General features: G+C 38.8%; 1 protein-coding gene across 11 annotated transcripts in view; it reads right to left on the bottom strand.

Moving 5' to 3' along the window:
* rapgef2b (Rap guanine nucleotide exchange factor 2b) overlaps positions 1 to 13,349 on the bottom strand; it is a 168,649-nt gene extending 155,300 nt beyond the window's left edge. For all 11 annotated transcript variants that reach the window (XM_055225054.1, XM_033973486.2, XM_055225048.1 and 8 more), the window contains exon 1: positions 12,690 to 13,349. In XM_055225054.1, the coding sequence (XP_055081029.1) occupies positions 12,690 to 12,758 (69 nt within the window). In that variant the 5' untranslated portion in view covers positions 12,759 to 13,349. The remainder of the gene's footprint in view (positions 1 to 12,689) is intronic.
* Positions 13,350 to 14,034: the final 685 nt, after the last annotated feature.

Raw genomic sequence — 14,034 nt, 5'->3', positions numbered from 1 at the left:
CTTTACATTGAAAAATTGTCACCCATCTCTTTGTAACTGCTGCAGTGAGTCATTTTGGCCTTAAAATGTTCGTATTAGACTGTTTTACATGATCCTGGTATACATATGAACACTAATAGCAGACAAATCAGGCACCGTCATTCCCCGAGGTCGCTCCCACAAACGTTAGTAGCAGGTTTGATTGACTGTGTTGCTAAGTGACTGCTTCCTGCTAAAACAGAGGTGCGGGCAGGAACAGGTGTTACCTTCATCAGCCTTGCTCCAGATTGGCTATTTGGTTGCTATGATACTCTCAGTCGGAGTTCCAAATATGGAACTCGTCTCCAAATTTGCACCTATAACTGCTAGTCTCGATGAGTTTCATTTGACTGGAGCCAAACGCTATGGGCCACGTCACACTTCCTTAGTCCACTTCTTTATATAGTTTATGGTATTGTCAGAAGGAGCTTGTGTACAGCCACTGTCTGAGACACAAAGTGCTAAAACTATTCCACAAGTCACAATCACTTTTTCATTGAAGTAAATTACAGTTGATTATTCATGCTTTTCAAAAATTAGGACTGTTGCCATAGCAATAAAACATTCAAAAACAGAACATTGTATCTTTTGAATGGTGAACAGTCCTCAAAATGTTGCCTATAAACAAGAATCTGAATCCCATGAATATCATTCTAGCAATATGAGCACTTCTCATATCATGAACATGTCAAGTTTGATTTATCACAAATTTTATTCAATATTAATATAACTTATTTATATTGATTCCAAAGCCTGTTTTGCTGACTGTAATGTTGTTCTTAAACTAGTAGAGAATGAAGCATACAGACAAGCTTTATCTTAAAAAAAAAAAAAAAAAAAACAGCTCTGAGAAAATCAGCATTTCATGAGATTTCTAAATGCTTTGACCTTCCCTGAATCGGCTGCCAATTCTAAATGGTCTTCCAATCCAATTTAACTCAACTTTATTACAAACTGGCAAGCAGCCACATGGGCCTTTAACAAAGAATGTATCCCATGTATGACACTGGAAAAGCCAACGATAATTGTTTCCGAGGCGAAGGAAAACTGTCAAACGTTCCTGGGAGAATCTGATTATTTTCCAGGTTCAGGTTCGGGCATGTTCCAAGACGGCCAACGGGGTAAAGAGGGCTGGCGCTCTAAAACGTGACCGCGCACAGGTTAGAGTGAGACAACCCCTCAGGGACCAATTAGAAAGATAAGGTTTCACCAGGACAGATATTGTACACTGATGCGCTCTACTGCACACAGGAAGTGGAACAACGCCATTCTCAGTCAGTGATGGAGAGACGAGGGAAAGCACGAGGACCAGATTCTTTTTTTCTATTTTGTTTTCTCTCACTAACTTCCCCCTGGTTTTCCCACTGGCCATTCCCAAGGATCGCTGCAGCAGCACTTTTCACTCCTGACAACAAGATCCATTAAGAAAGACAGCTGTTTTGTTCATGCTAGCAGTGAAATAAATCAGCTCTTTGCGCGAGTAGCATGCCCCCCGCCACAGCTGTTGATAAGCCCTGGTTTGCATTAAGCCTGACGTTTCACACATACATAGCTTCAAAAGACACATCCTGTGAAACTGTGTTATGGCTCCATGTCCCAGTATGACAATGCCAAGATAGCCTTCAGCGAGGAATGCAAAAGAACATTCAGGCTTGTAGATAAGACTACTAAGTGCACTAAAACTACAAAGATTACACACGGCTACACCATACATCATAAGATTCCTGTTTTGGCAATATCGGCTCATACAATGTCCATACCACCAAAAACAAAAAACACAAAATAATTGCCATAACAAAGGTTAGGGCATTGTAATACACCAAAAATAATACAGTGTAACCTTGCACAAACCCTCTGGCACACGTTATGTATAATTTTCAGACATGTGTACAGATTTAGATGAACTTGTTCTAACTGCAAAGTAAAGCAAGGTTCTGTATTTACAATACACTTGATGAGCGGGGAATTAAACTCATTTACCAGAGAAAGGTTCAGTAATGCAACTTTAATGGTAACAAAAGTCCTCATTACAATTACTAGAAAGTGCAGGTTATAACAATAAAAGTCATACCATACTCAAATGTGATGGAGAAATTGTAGTTCTGTGCTGTAAGTACGCATGGGACAATATTGAAATTTTGTGTTACGATTATCATGGCCAACATTATTGCGATAAAGGATAATATCACGATAATGATTAAAGTTGCTGACAGTTTAAAAATATTCCAGATATTAATAATTTCATTTTAATGTTATAAATAAGTTCAATGTTCAAACAACTTTTTTAAATACTTAAAGCAACTACAATCTAGAGGAGAACATTATGGATAAATTGCTTTTTCAACATTCTGGTGATACAGTACAAATACTATTGTACTGTACGTGTTACTAATATTATTTAAAGAAATCATTTTGTGACTGCATTGCATATGAATATTGTCTTAAAATTGTTGTTATTAACTGTAAGTTGAGAAGGTATTTGAATACCTCACCATCGCTCAGGTGTAAAAGCCACAATACCACCGCAGTTCTTGTTATCGTCACCTACATCATCAGAGGTATAATACTCCCTACAACAGAAGCATAGCCAGACCATAAACGTCTTCGGCAGAACTCCAGCCTAATGCCTTTTCTTCCTCTACTTCAATTTGTTCTACAACAGAATAGTGACTTGCATAAAACACAGCAATGCTTACAAAATTGCTCCAAGGACAATGGCACAATTTATACATCAGCTTGCCAGAAATCTTTCCCAAGTCCCAACCCTTTCATCCCAGGGAGGCCATTGTTCGTAGTGCAGTGTAAACACGTATTAGCCGTGTTCCATATTAGCGTACTTAGATTTGGAGACCTCTAATCTCACAAATTAATCTGCTCTCATCTGATCAACGCCATGCCACAGCAGTCCACCAAGAGGGAGGATTATGCACAGGATTAAGCACTGTGCTAAACCAGCAAGGGCTCTTGTTTAGCTTCAAACTTAATGTACAAAATTTATTAAAAGTTGGGGGGCCACGTTGAAGTGAATGCAATGATTGGTTAAGATGCTGCATAGTTTATAGTTTTAGCATTAGCATATTTCACTTTTGGTTATATTGTGCAGCCCTCAATTAGAGATCGGAGATATTTCAAAGAATTAATAATAATATCGTAATTGTTGGGTGTTCGGACAAAAAAATAATAATTTTAAAGCTGTAAAAAAAGGAACAGAAACTTGCGGTGTAAACTTTTTTTAAAAAAAGGAATGAAATTCAGCATTTTTGTAGTAATTATAGTTCATTCACTTTTTGTGCAAAGTTCAACCATTGGGTAGACATGAATATTAATTTTTGTCTATATCATCTACTAGGGTTGTCAAAAGTATCGAAATTCAAATACTAATCGATACTAAAACTACTATCAAATCTTATACCAATACCTTATAATCTTAGGTATTGATACTAAAAATGATAGAAAATAACCTTTCCTCAATAGCTACCTGAAAAACTGAGGGATTACACAGATATAACACCACAGGGTAATGTAAAAGAAAGTACTATTATTTAACGTTGAAAATACAGAAAGAGTTGTGTTTTTTGTTGTTGTTTTTTTAATCACTGTGGTGTCGGAACCAGTATTGAGTAACGAGTTTACTCCATCACCATCACCCCCCCACCATCCCCTTTCTCTAATCTTCTTCCATCTTGGGGCACTATTTTGTCATAGTAGTACTAACATATGTATCACTTTTTCCATACAGTAAAATTTCCAGATTCCTTAAGTGGTATGGGGCTCTCAGTGGCCGCCATTGCACGCACAGTAACCCAATAGCGGTCATGTAAATATTGCACGTCAGGAATGGTTTATTCTCTAAGCCCATGTAGCCGCGTCCAAGTGGGTCTGTGGCTTGGTTATGTAAAGAGTGCGGTGAATGAGTTCCAATGGAGACCCAATGGAATCTGCCGGGCCTTGACTTTAGATGTGTTTTGCTCTGCCTTAAAACATATCCCCTGGAATGTGGGATAAGAAACATGGCACTGATATCATATTGTGTGTAATTTAGTGGCTCCATTCAGCATGACTATATCATCGACATTACTCACTACTAGACAGGCCCACCACACTCAAAAAAATGAATCACCTGACAGAATTCATGAAAAAGACTATAAAAAGTTTGAAATAGCTGCGACCTGGGTTAAAGTGTATTAACAATATAAGTGTCATCCCACAAATGATGGCCTATTCAAGTGTTTCAAGATATGGCAACTGTCCTCCATGGTAATAGCAATTAAGCAATTCAAAACAAAATATTATGTCTTCTGAATGGAGAAACGTCCTCACAAGTCCTTCAGATCAGAAAGAAATTATGTGTTTAAACTCATGTATACATGTTCTATATTAGATGGATATATCATGATACTAAAGTTTAAAACTTGACATGGATACTAAACAAAAGGTTCAGTACAATGAGATAATACAGTGTTTTTATTTGTAATGGTACTCTAAGTTTTTAGTATAAATTAGTATCTGGGTATCAAGATGAATTAATTGATTAACCAGCAAAATTGACTGTTGCAAACCGTTTAGAATTAATTATTTAATGTTTTTACAGCACCTTTACATTCGTAGAGAATTTTCTTTAATTTCTTTCTGTACTATTTGAATTTTATATTCATTTATTTGAGCAAAACATGTGTTACCCCAGTGCGGATATATATTGTAAGCAGCTCTTGAGGTCAAAATAAGTCAGATGTGTGCTGTCTGCATCAAATTTTCATTTTAGTGTTTGAGAATCCAGAAGTGTGTATTAGCATGCTAGTTGTTGTTAGCTTTGCTGTCACGACAAAACTCTGCACTGGTCTCTGAGAGTTGTGAAAAGTCCTTGAGTCCCTGACTCATCACTGTGAATAATTTGCATATTCATAATACATACGGTAAGTGAGGAATGACTCTGAACCACTGCAAACCATTTAAAATGAACTAGTTCTGTTCTTTTTGTTTTTATGACAGTAATATAATGTGCTCCATAAAGTGACCTAAAGGATGACTTAAGATACAACTTGGCATAAATGAAAATGGAACAGCCTCAAGAATCTGACAAGACAAAGACAATGTAACCTCAGCAGTACTTAAGATAACTAAAATTACAAAAGGATAGTCCCAAGAGGAGGGCCAAGAGGTTCACGGCTCATTCCAGATAAGCAAACAAAAGGATACTTTAAGAAAGTAGTTCAGCCGAACTGATCAAAGCACTGTTGGTATGTACGACCAGGGGTAAGACCTCAATATAAAAGTTTGACAATAGAAAGTGTGGCAAAGAAAAGTGCAAAGTAAGCAACTATGGAGACAGCTTAGGTCAACGAAAAAATTCAAAACTACTTTCGCCACAAACGTAAAGGTGCTGTGCCTGATTTTTACCGTCTTAAAATGTAAAAACCAGAACTAGTTCATTTTAAATGGTTTGCAGTGGTTCAAAGTTATTGCTCAATTACTGTATGTAATTTATTCACAGTCATGAGTTTTTTTTAGCTATTTTCACAACTTTTAGAAATCAGGGCAGACTTTAGCCATCACAGTAATTCTAACAATGACTAGAGTGCTAACATGCACTTCCTGATTATCAGACAATAAAGCACTTTCTAATTAGATGCTGACAGTAAACAGCTGACCTATTTTGACCTTGAGAGCTGCTTGCAACATATCTGTACTGGGATAAGACAACGTTTGGGAAAAAAATCAATCAAGGCCTTTAAGAATGTACAGGAATAATAAACTTTCCCTGTGGCTAGCAGTTATCTTCTGTTTTGCATGACGACACAATCTCAACAAGGGATATCTCTTCTCCGATGTCACTTCGACCTCAACATGCAAAACATCCATATTAAATTTCCAATCGGATATACTGTACTGCAGCAGAAATAGCTCCTCTATATTAAGTTTGAATTCCACATTCTTACTTTTAATAAAGCTGGACTGACATAGTGGAAATGTTGTGCTTCTGTAAAATGATGATTCATGAAGTCAAAGAACCCCTGTGTGTGTAACATTCTTCAATATCACTGGTGCGTTCAACGACTGAATTGGACTTGTGTTATTAGATTCTGAGACAGATCACGCGCCTCAGATACAGAAATTACCCAACTAAATTTAGTAAGAAAACTGAAAAACATTTTTTGACAAGCGTTAAATATGATGTCATACATTTACTGTACCAGGTGATATCATGGTTTGATAAGATTCATTTCTTTCCTCTTATTGGAAGAGTGTTTGTCCATTAATAAGAAGGTTGACAGTTCAAGTCCCGCTTTCGATGTAGATTTCATTAGTAGAGCAGTTACTGACCCACAGGTTAGCGGTGCAATTTTATCTTCCACAGATGAATGCTATCATTGTGTCCTTGGGCAAGACACTTAACCTACCTCACCCTCAATGTCTGTATACACTTGTGCATGAATATGTGTGTGAATGGGTGAGTGGTTCCTTGATGTAAAACAGTTTTAGTGCCTTCAAGGTGGAAAAGCGCTATCTAAAAATGTGACTGTGACAATTACACAAAGGTTGGTCAAGACGGACATTTGTAGAGTTATCTCCCACATCAGTATGGGGAACTTATATTTGGCAATGCAGTCTATGGGTACGTGTTACTTTACCAATATTATAATGTTGAGACCGTGGTATCGTCTAAACAATGTGAATATAATCATTTCAAGTTATTTTTAAATGAACTGGTTGAAAACTACACCCCACATCAAACATATGACTAAACCCTAAACTAAACAAACATGGACTTCGACTAAACCAGGACTACAAAAGCACCAGACCAGTTAAAATTTGAATGCACAGCCAATGCACAATCACACTAAATCAATAGGTAATAGGTACTCAATATTGTTACGTTTTAATAAGTTATGAATATGACTTTACAGCGTGCATAAGGAAATGTTGTCTTGTCATGATCATGTTTATATGGTCATAAAACTACACACGAAAGCCTACTCATAACTTCTCTAACTATTTGGTATACTATTTCCAGGAACACAGAGAAGCTTCCAGACCAGTTGATATTTGAGCCTCCCCATACCACACTGAGACAAGCTGCTGTATCAAAAGCCCCATTCAAACCAACCAGACGCCAGCGTAGGTCTCATTCATTTGTGTTTAGTTTCTTTTCCCCTCATCCAGAGCAGCCCATGTATTTAGACTGCATGGGGAGCGATACGTCACTGCGACCAAACTGTGTGTAACCGCTATGGCCTCCACTACTTCCAACCCTGCAATAACAAGTGACATCACGCAGAGTTTAGTGAGGAAACTCCGAGGCTGCTGGGTTTACACTTGGTCGGACTATGGGAATTTTGGACAATTAGCGCAGCCTGGGAAAATGACAGCATTACAGCATATGTGACACCAGTCTGGACTATTTTTAGCACAAGCTGTAGACTGGGCTTTTGACATCAACAGTTTTGATGACATAACTGTAACTTGCTTAGATTTTTAAAGTTCTTTCTAATGCTACTGTAATACATTTTCTAACTTGAAAGGCCTATCTCGTAATATACTCACTTTTAAAGCTTTCAATTGTGTTAAGTAAAACGATTTTGAAAAGCACTCCTGGAGTTTAATTTTGTTTCATGCATGCTTTTCATTAATGGTTCACTCATGGCTCTTTTCACAGAAGTTTAAAATGTGTTGTTCCACAAGATGATGTCATTAGGCGGCGCTCAGCCATGTCTAAACACTCAAATCGTCTTTACTACTTGATATAACACAGCTATTGTTTCAATCTTTAGTTTTATAACATCACATTTCAAACATGTTAAGAGGAAGAACTGTGCCTGCATGAACAAGTATTTCTTGCTGGGGAAAGAAGAACTAAACGCAATCATATAATCTACAGTAGTATTAGTGACAGGAATAAAATTACTTGCATTGGAGCCGATGCAACTCCCGCTGTGTGCCAATATTCATGGGTTTCAGGCATAAAGATGTCTTCCTGGTTTGAATGGTCTGGCATGGGAACGTCTCTTCGTTGCTATAGGAATAACACAATTCAAAATATTCTATCTTTTGAATGGGGAAAGGTCCTCTTCACAACTGGAATGAATAATTTGCCTTTGAAAACCAGTAGTATTAAGTTAATAAAAGTAGCCATTAGGGGTGATAGTAAAGGTAATTGCATAAGTAGTACAGTACTTTTACTTGAGTACAATCCTGAACCTCATCTACCATAAAAATCACCATAAATAGGAAAACGCGACCAAACAATAGGTGTCTTTCCTAAATAACTAAACACATGGAGGGGAAAGGGACTATTCTTCCTGGTCAGTTCAAAACGTTTCCTGGCGCTCTTCCTCTTCCTGTTTAAGCACAGCAGGATGTCCGCACTCATCTTTCACTGCTTCCTCTCCGCCTCTATTGTTGTAGAGCATCAGAAGACCTGCTAAACACATCATACGACTGCTAATCTTATGAAGTCATTAAGAAACACGACATTTAGACGCTACTTGTGACATCTATGCTAAACCACACCCAGTTATGGTATATTTGGAGAAGCAATTAGTTTACTTAGAATGAGTGTTATAGTACATGAACTTGAAACAAATAGCCAACAGGAAGTTTCTGCTATCATCTGCTTTCAATCATGGTTTTGTTTCCTAGCCCAACCACCCTCACATATCAAGTCAATATCAAAAAGTATCATCTCTCCCTCTACTTCTTTCTGTAATTTCAATGCAGCCTTCATGTACCAATCTCCACTTCAGCAGCAGATCCATCAGCCTCCTCATCCCCTCCATCTCCTACTTTTTCTCTCCACAGCCTTGGGGGGAAAGGTTTTTCCAAACAGTCAATTAGTTTCTTATGTCAGTTGCTCTTCTTGCCAGAAACAGCCATACACTTGACTGGAGTGGACAATTTGGGTGAGGTGTCTTGCTCAAGGACAGAACAACAGTGTCAGGTTAGATTTGAATGCTCACCTCACAGTACTCAATGGAAGAAAATTAAAGTTGGCCACAGAACTACTTTATTTTAAGTGGTTCTTCTCCTACTGTATTCCTAGCATCCTAAACATCCACTATGATGAGTTTATAAGCATGTTTCACAACTTTCAGAGGCCAGAGCAGAGCAGTCACAGTAATGCTAATGAAAATTCTCGGAGGTAAGAACACTTTATTATTAGATGTAGACAGCACAGTTTACTTTTTAAAGTAAAAACTGCTTTTACAATAAAATTACTGGGACAACAAATTTTGCTCAACTACATCCAGGGGCAAAAATCTGGTAGAGCCACTTTACCTAATAGATCATGAATATATTTTCATAGTTTTTGCAAAACTTTGTACAACTTACTGGGTCCTTGTTTAAGCCCAGTTTAGTCCTGAATGAAGACTTGGTTTGGCCCTATTCTAGTCCTGGTTTAGTCCTAGCCTACTCCAAGTTTAGGTTCATCTTTAGTCCCAGTTTAGTCCTAATTCCTTGCTAAATCTCCCGTAGTGTGGAAGTAGTGCAAAGCAACCAGGTTGTCCTTGCAATGACAGAGTGCGGCAGAAAAACAGGTCGCTGCGCAGAAGTGCTCATTGTGGCCTTTAGCTTCACCACCTGGCCTGAGAAGTAGACACGTCTGCCCAACCGCATGCTACGTGGGGGAAACAAAGAATGCTAAACCTTCAACTCTGCATTGTGAGGGCAGGTTTAGCATACAAAGACCTAAACATAGAATATACTTACTGTCAAAACCTATGCCAAGGCTGAGGCAAGCTATATTTTACTGGATATTGGATTGCGTCTGTAAATCAAATAACGTGGATGCCCTTTACGGTGATTTGAACTGAAAGGCACTGAAGAGGAGACAGTGAAGGACAATCATATGACTAAATCAGAAGCAAGTCTCATATAAATGAATGTAAGTAGCAGTAGATCATTCAATTAATGTCAAAACTGACCAATCATAAAGCATTTCCGGAAAAATATGTAATGTACTAGTTTGTAGGGCTTAAGTCCCTTAATCGGCCAATAGTGGCTTAGTTGAGCAAAACTTGTATTAGTGGACTAATTTCTATTTATATCAGCAGAAAGGAAAAGTGAGTGAGTTAGCTGAAAATTTGGTATTTTTTGGCATTCATACATAAAAAGGCAGATTAAACTCAACAAGTTTATATGTTATTATGTTGTTTCCTAATACTTTTTTCTGCATAAAAAGTTGTTTTTGCAGGAACTCCCGTGTAGTTGTAGTGTTGTGAGTACAGTTGGGGTCAGATACATAAAAGTATACGTAATAATTTTGAGAGCTTTTGCCACACCCCGTTTTTTATTCAACTAATCAATCAGCAGGACATGTCTTTTTTTAGTTGACCAAGTTGACTTTTCAGTTGACTACAGCCTTACCAGTTTGTTAATAGGTTAATTTCACTCTTTTTGTAAATTCTTCTGGATATGGTCAAAATGTGAACTTTGAACATAATCCTATCTAATCTAATCTCAATTGCAATACATGTAATCGTTCAGCCCCACCATGAAGTCCATTGGCCTTCTGTACAAATGATAGCCACTCTATTGTCATCCTTAAGTGTTCAGCACACTATGCTACTGTAAAAATAATGCAACTGACCAATCTGAGCAGGCGGGGAGGTCACAAGCTGTCAAACGGTGGGTTATTTAAGTGACCATGTGACAATGGGGTTAGCCAAGGGGTCAAGTCCCAGTGGTGCGGTCAGTTCTGAGCGATAAGGACAGATCCCTCTAACCGTTGGCTAATCCTGACAAGGGCTATGACAAAACCATTAGGGTAAACTGTGTGAGCCGCCACCGACTTAGGATGTCTGAGAAAGGAAGCCTGGGAAAAGTGCAGCTATTCATAGGTGAAAGAGAAAAAATATAGTAGTAAAGTACTAAGAAGTCATTGATAATACAAAGGAAAAATGTGTTTAAATGACAACATTAGCTGAGAAACAAAAGAAATGTACTGATTTGTGTTATTAGTACAACTGTTACAATTTAAAATAACTATATCTTAATTAGTCTTAATAAAGCATGAATAAAGATTTAATAAAAAATAGTTTATTAAGAATGATTCAGCCATTGAAAAACTTGGGAAAATGTGTGCCTTTACTTGGAGTGGGCTTGCATCTCCGCAAACCTGGCTCTTACTTAGCCTAAAGGAGCCTGCTTGTTTCCTTGTTGTCGTTTCTTTGGCTATATTGTTCTGCAGTATGACATACAATTTACTCATATCCATGGAAAATGTTCCATAGTATGGTTTTAACTTTCTCCATGGAATCATACAGGTGACGTGCCACCTCCAAAAAGTTACTATTCTGCTCCTTTAATTAAAAGGTTAGGGTTAGAGGTAAGCATATTCATTGTGTAGTTACTAAGACTGAATCATTATTAATAAACTATTTGTTTCTTATGAAATAGGTCTTTATTCATGCTTTATTAAAGCTATTAAAAGTAGATTATTATAAACTTTTCATTATTACTTTCCCCAAATCCAGGCTAAGGGTGGAACTGAGCTGCTAACACATTTTTAGTGTAAATGAATAGTCTAAAAAAAAATCACACTCCTACTAGCAAACTGTTATCCAATTTTGAACATTTGCATTCATACCAAACCAGATGCTACATGTCAGAGCCCACCGGCCACATTCCTCAAATTCAATAAGTTGACTTAGTTATTCAGATGTTATTAACACTGCAAAATTAGCCCTACTCCGAGCCAATCCCCAGTGAGCAGGCAGAAATCAATAGCTTAGAGCTCCCCATAGGCAATCTGACTTGTTGATGGAGTGTTTACAGTCACTAAACACTGACTGCTTCCAGATTCCAATATTCTTCCTGCCCTCCACAGCCATGAGGACACCGGTCACATACACAAATTAGTTGCACAAGCAGATTGTGTGAGCCTATGGGTAACAAGCTGTGCCATAATAGCTTGGTAGACTACTGTGTCACCATAACTGGAGCCTGGGGGGTTTAAGTGGTGGCCTATTGATCGTCCATTGTGCGTAAAACCCTTGGTAAAGCGGCCTCTATTCAAACGGTGGCAGCGCGTAAATGAATGATATACCAACCAATAGTAGTGCTCCAGTAGAATTTGCATGTGTTTAAGTCTGCACAGTTAGAATTGCCACACACAAATAGGACTAGCGGTGTGATTGTACAGTACATGCCCCAAGAATAACAACCACAGCCCGCAGAATTAGCCAAGTGACAGTCCGAGGGCCCCAGACAACACGCATATGCATACAGTCCAGCAAAAAGCCCAATAATAAGCTCGCACTAATGCGTATAGCTAATGTTTACTAGCAATTAGCCAAATTAGCTTAAGTCTGTTTTCTCATAGTCCGCGCCTTTACTTATCAGAGAGAACTTTTCCGTTTGCAAATTCCAGTGTTATAGTCGGGAAATAACAATTTAAATGCTAAACAGACAATAGTGTTATGGTTGACCGCATATATCTCATAGTAGTACAGTTCTTCTGGTAAGTAGCCACGATTATCTCGGCTGATAGAGGCTTAGCGGGATGTAGCCACAAGGACCGTGCAGGCAACAGTTGCACGTCCAAAACGCTCCAACTGTGTTTAGCATGGAGGTTATTACGATGAGATAACTGACAACCAAATGGCCAGCAGGCAGTGTGATATAACAGGTACAAATGGAGACGAGGGAAGAGAAAATTAGCGGCTTTATCTGACCTGTTGCGTCCGATCAGCCGGATTGAGCATCACAGCCTGCCGAAAACTGTTATCCACATAGGACGCCATTGTGTGGGAAGAGTCCGGCGGCAGGGCGAATGGGACACTTATCCTGTTATGTGGCGGTGTAAGAATATCCAGGAGGATTGGGGAATGCAGTTAAGGTCCGAAGATGTCCCCGTCCTGTGCACTGGGACTAGCGGATAAAGCTGGGAGTGCCCCCGAGCCAGGCAGGCCACGACGCGAGCCCGACAGCCGCGCGCTCTCCCCGGGCTGTGAGTCTGGCTCCTGTGCGTCCCGGCTCAAACTCTGGTCCTCTGTGAACGCCCACAGAGGGTGAACTCCGATAAAATACAGTCTTCTGGTACTTTGTTCGTATTATTTCCTTATTGTTAAAAGTGTCCCTCTGTGCAAGGCACTGTTCATCAAAGCCATTCCTTGTCTCTTCAGCATTCTAGCGACGGAAAGAATTCCATGGAGGAGCCAGGAAACAGAAAGTAGGCAGAGGGAGAGCTGTTATCCAGTCACTGTCAGCCCGTAGTCCATAATTAGAGGTAAACCCCAGTCCGCTTGTTTACAGTATGCTTTACATAAGCATTTTAATGTGGCTAATAGAGAAGGTAGGTCCGCCGCTCCACTCTGTTGTGTGCCACCATGGTGACTGACACGCCACTGTCAAAGCGCGCAGGCTGAAAACCTGCGCATCCGTCCTGGGTTTTCACAATAAGAGATGCTCTCAAAAAGGTATCCTGGATGCATATGGTTTCTAGTGTAAAGTCAAGTTTTGTTTTGTATTTCATATGTTTTGTAAAATGCTTTGTCTTTATGTGCAGTCAAGAATGCAGCTGCTGCAGTTCACACAAAAATGAATAACATAAATTACATTTTTTAATAGCCATATTATTTATGTTGGTATCTATTTTTATTGGTACAATATATATTTCCATTAATTGCTGCATTTAATTACATAGGCTATTGTTGTCAAAATGATCGTCACACACTGCAGACATGGGCCTCTCTTATTGGGAAACACATATGTTTGCGTTTCCGTTCCGGGTGTGCTGGTGTGTAACTTGATTGAGATTTGGTCACAGGGGGACGTCTCATGGGCGAGTCCTGGAACAAAAAACTGCTTTGGAACGGGGAGGAGACGCGACGTGGCCAGACGGTCATCTGACTCCACCTAGTGACCAAAAAGTGCAACTTATAAAGAACCGATTCTAGGATGTCTCAAAAAACATCACTACCGAACAAAATATATCACACACACATATTTAAATAGAAATATTTAATAGACCTAAAATATAAAGTTCAACAGACTTATGGGAACCAGCCAGGCCTAATG

The sequence above is a fragment of the Periophthalmus magnuspinnatus genome, chromosome 10 (assembly GCF_009829125.3).
Source record: "Periophthalmus magnuspinnatus isolate fPerMag1 chromosome 10, fPerMag1.2.pri, whole genome shotgun sequence".
Classification (NCBI taxonomy): Eukaryota; Metazoa; Chordata; class Actinopteri; order Gobiiformes; family Gobiidae; genus Periophthalmus; species Periophthalmus magnuspinnatus.
This window is presented reverse-complemented; position numbering and strand designations above follow the sequence as displayed.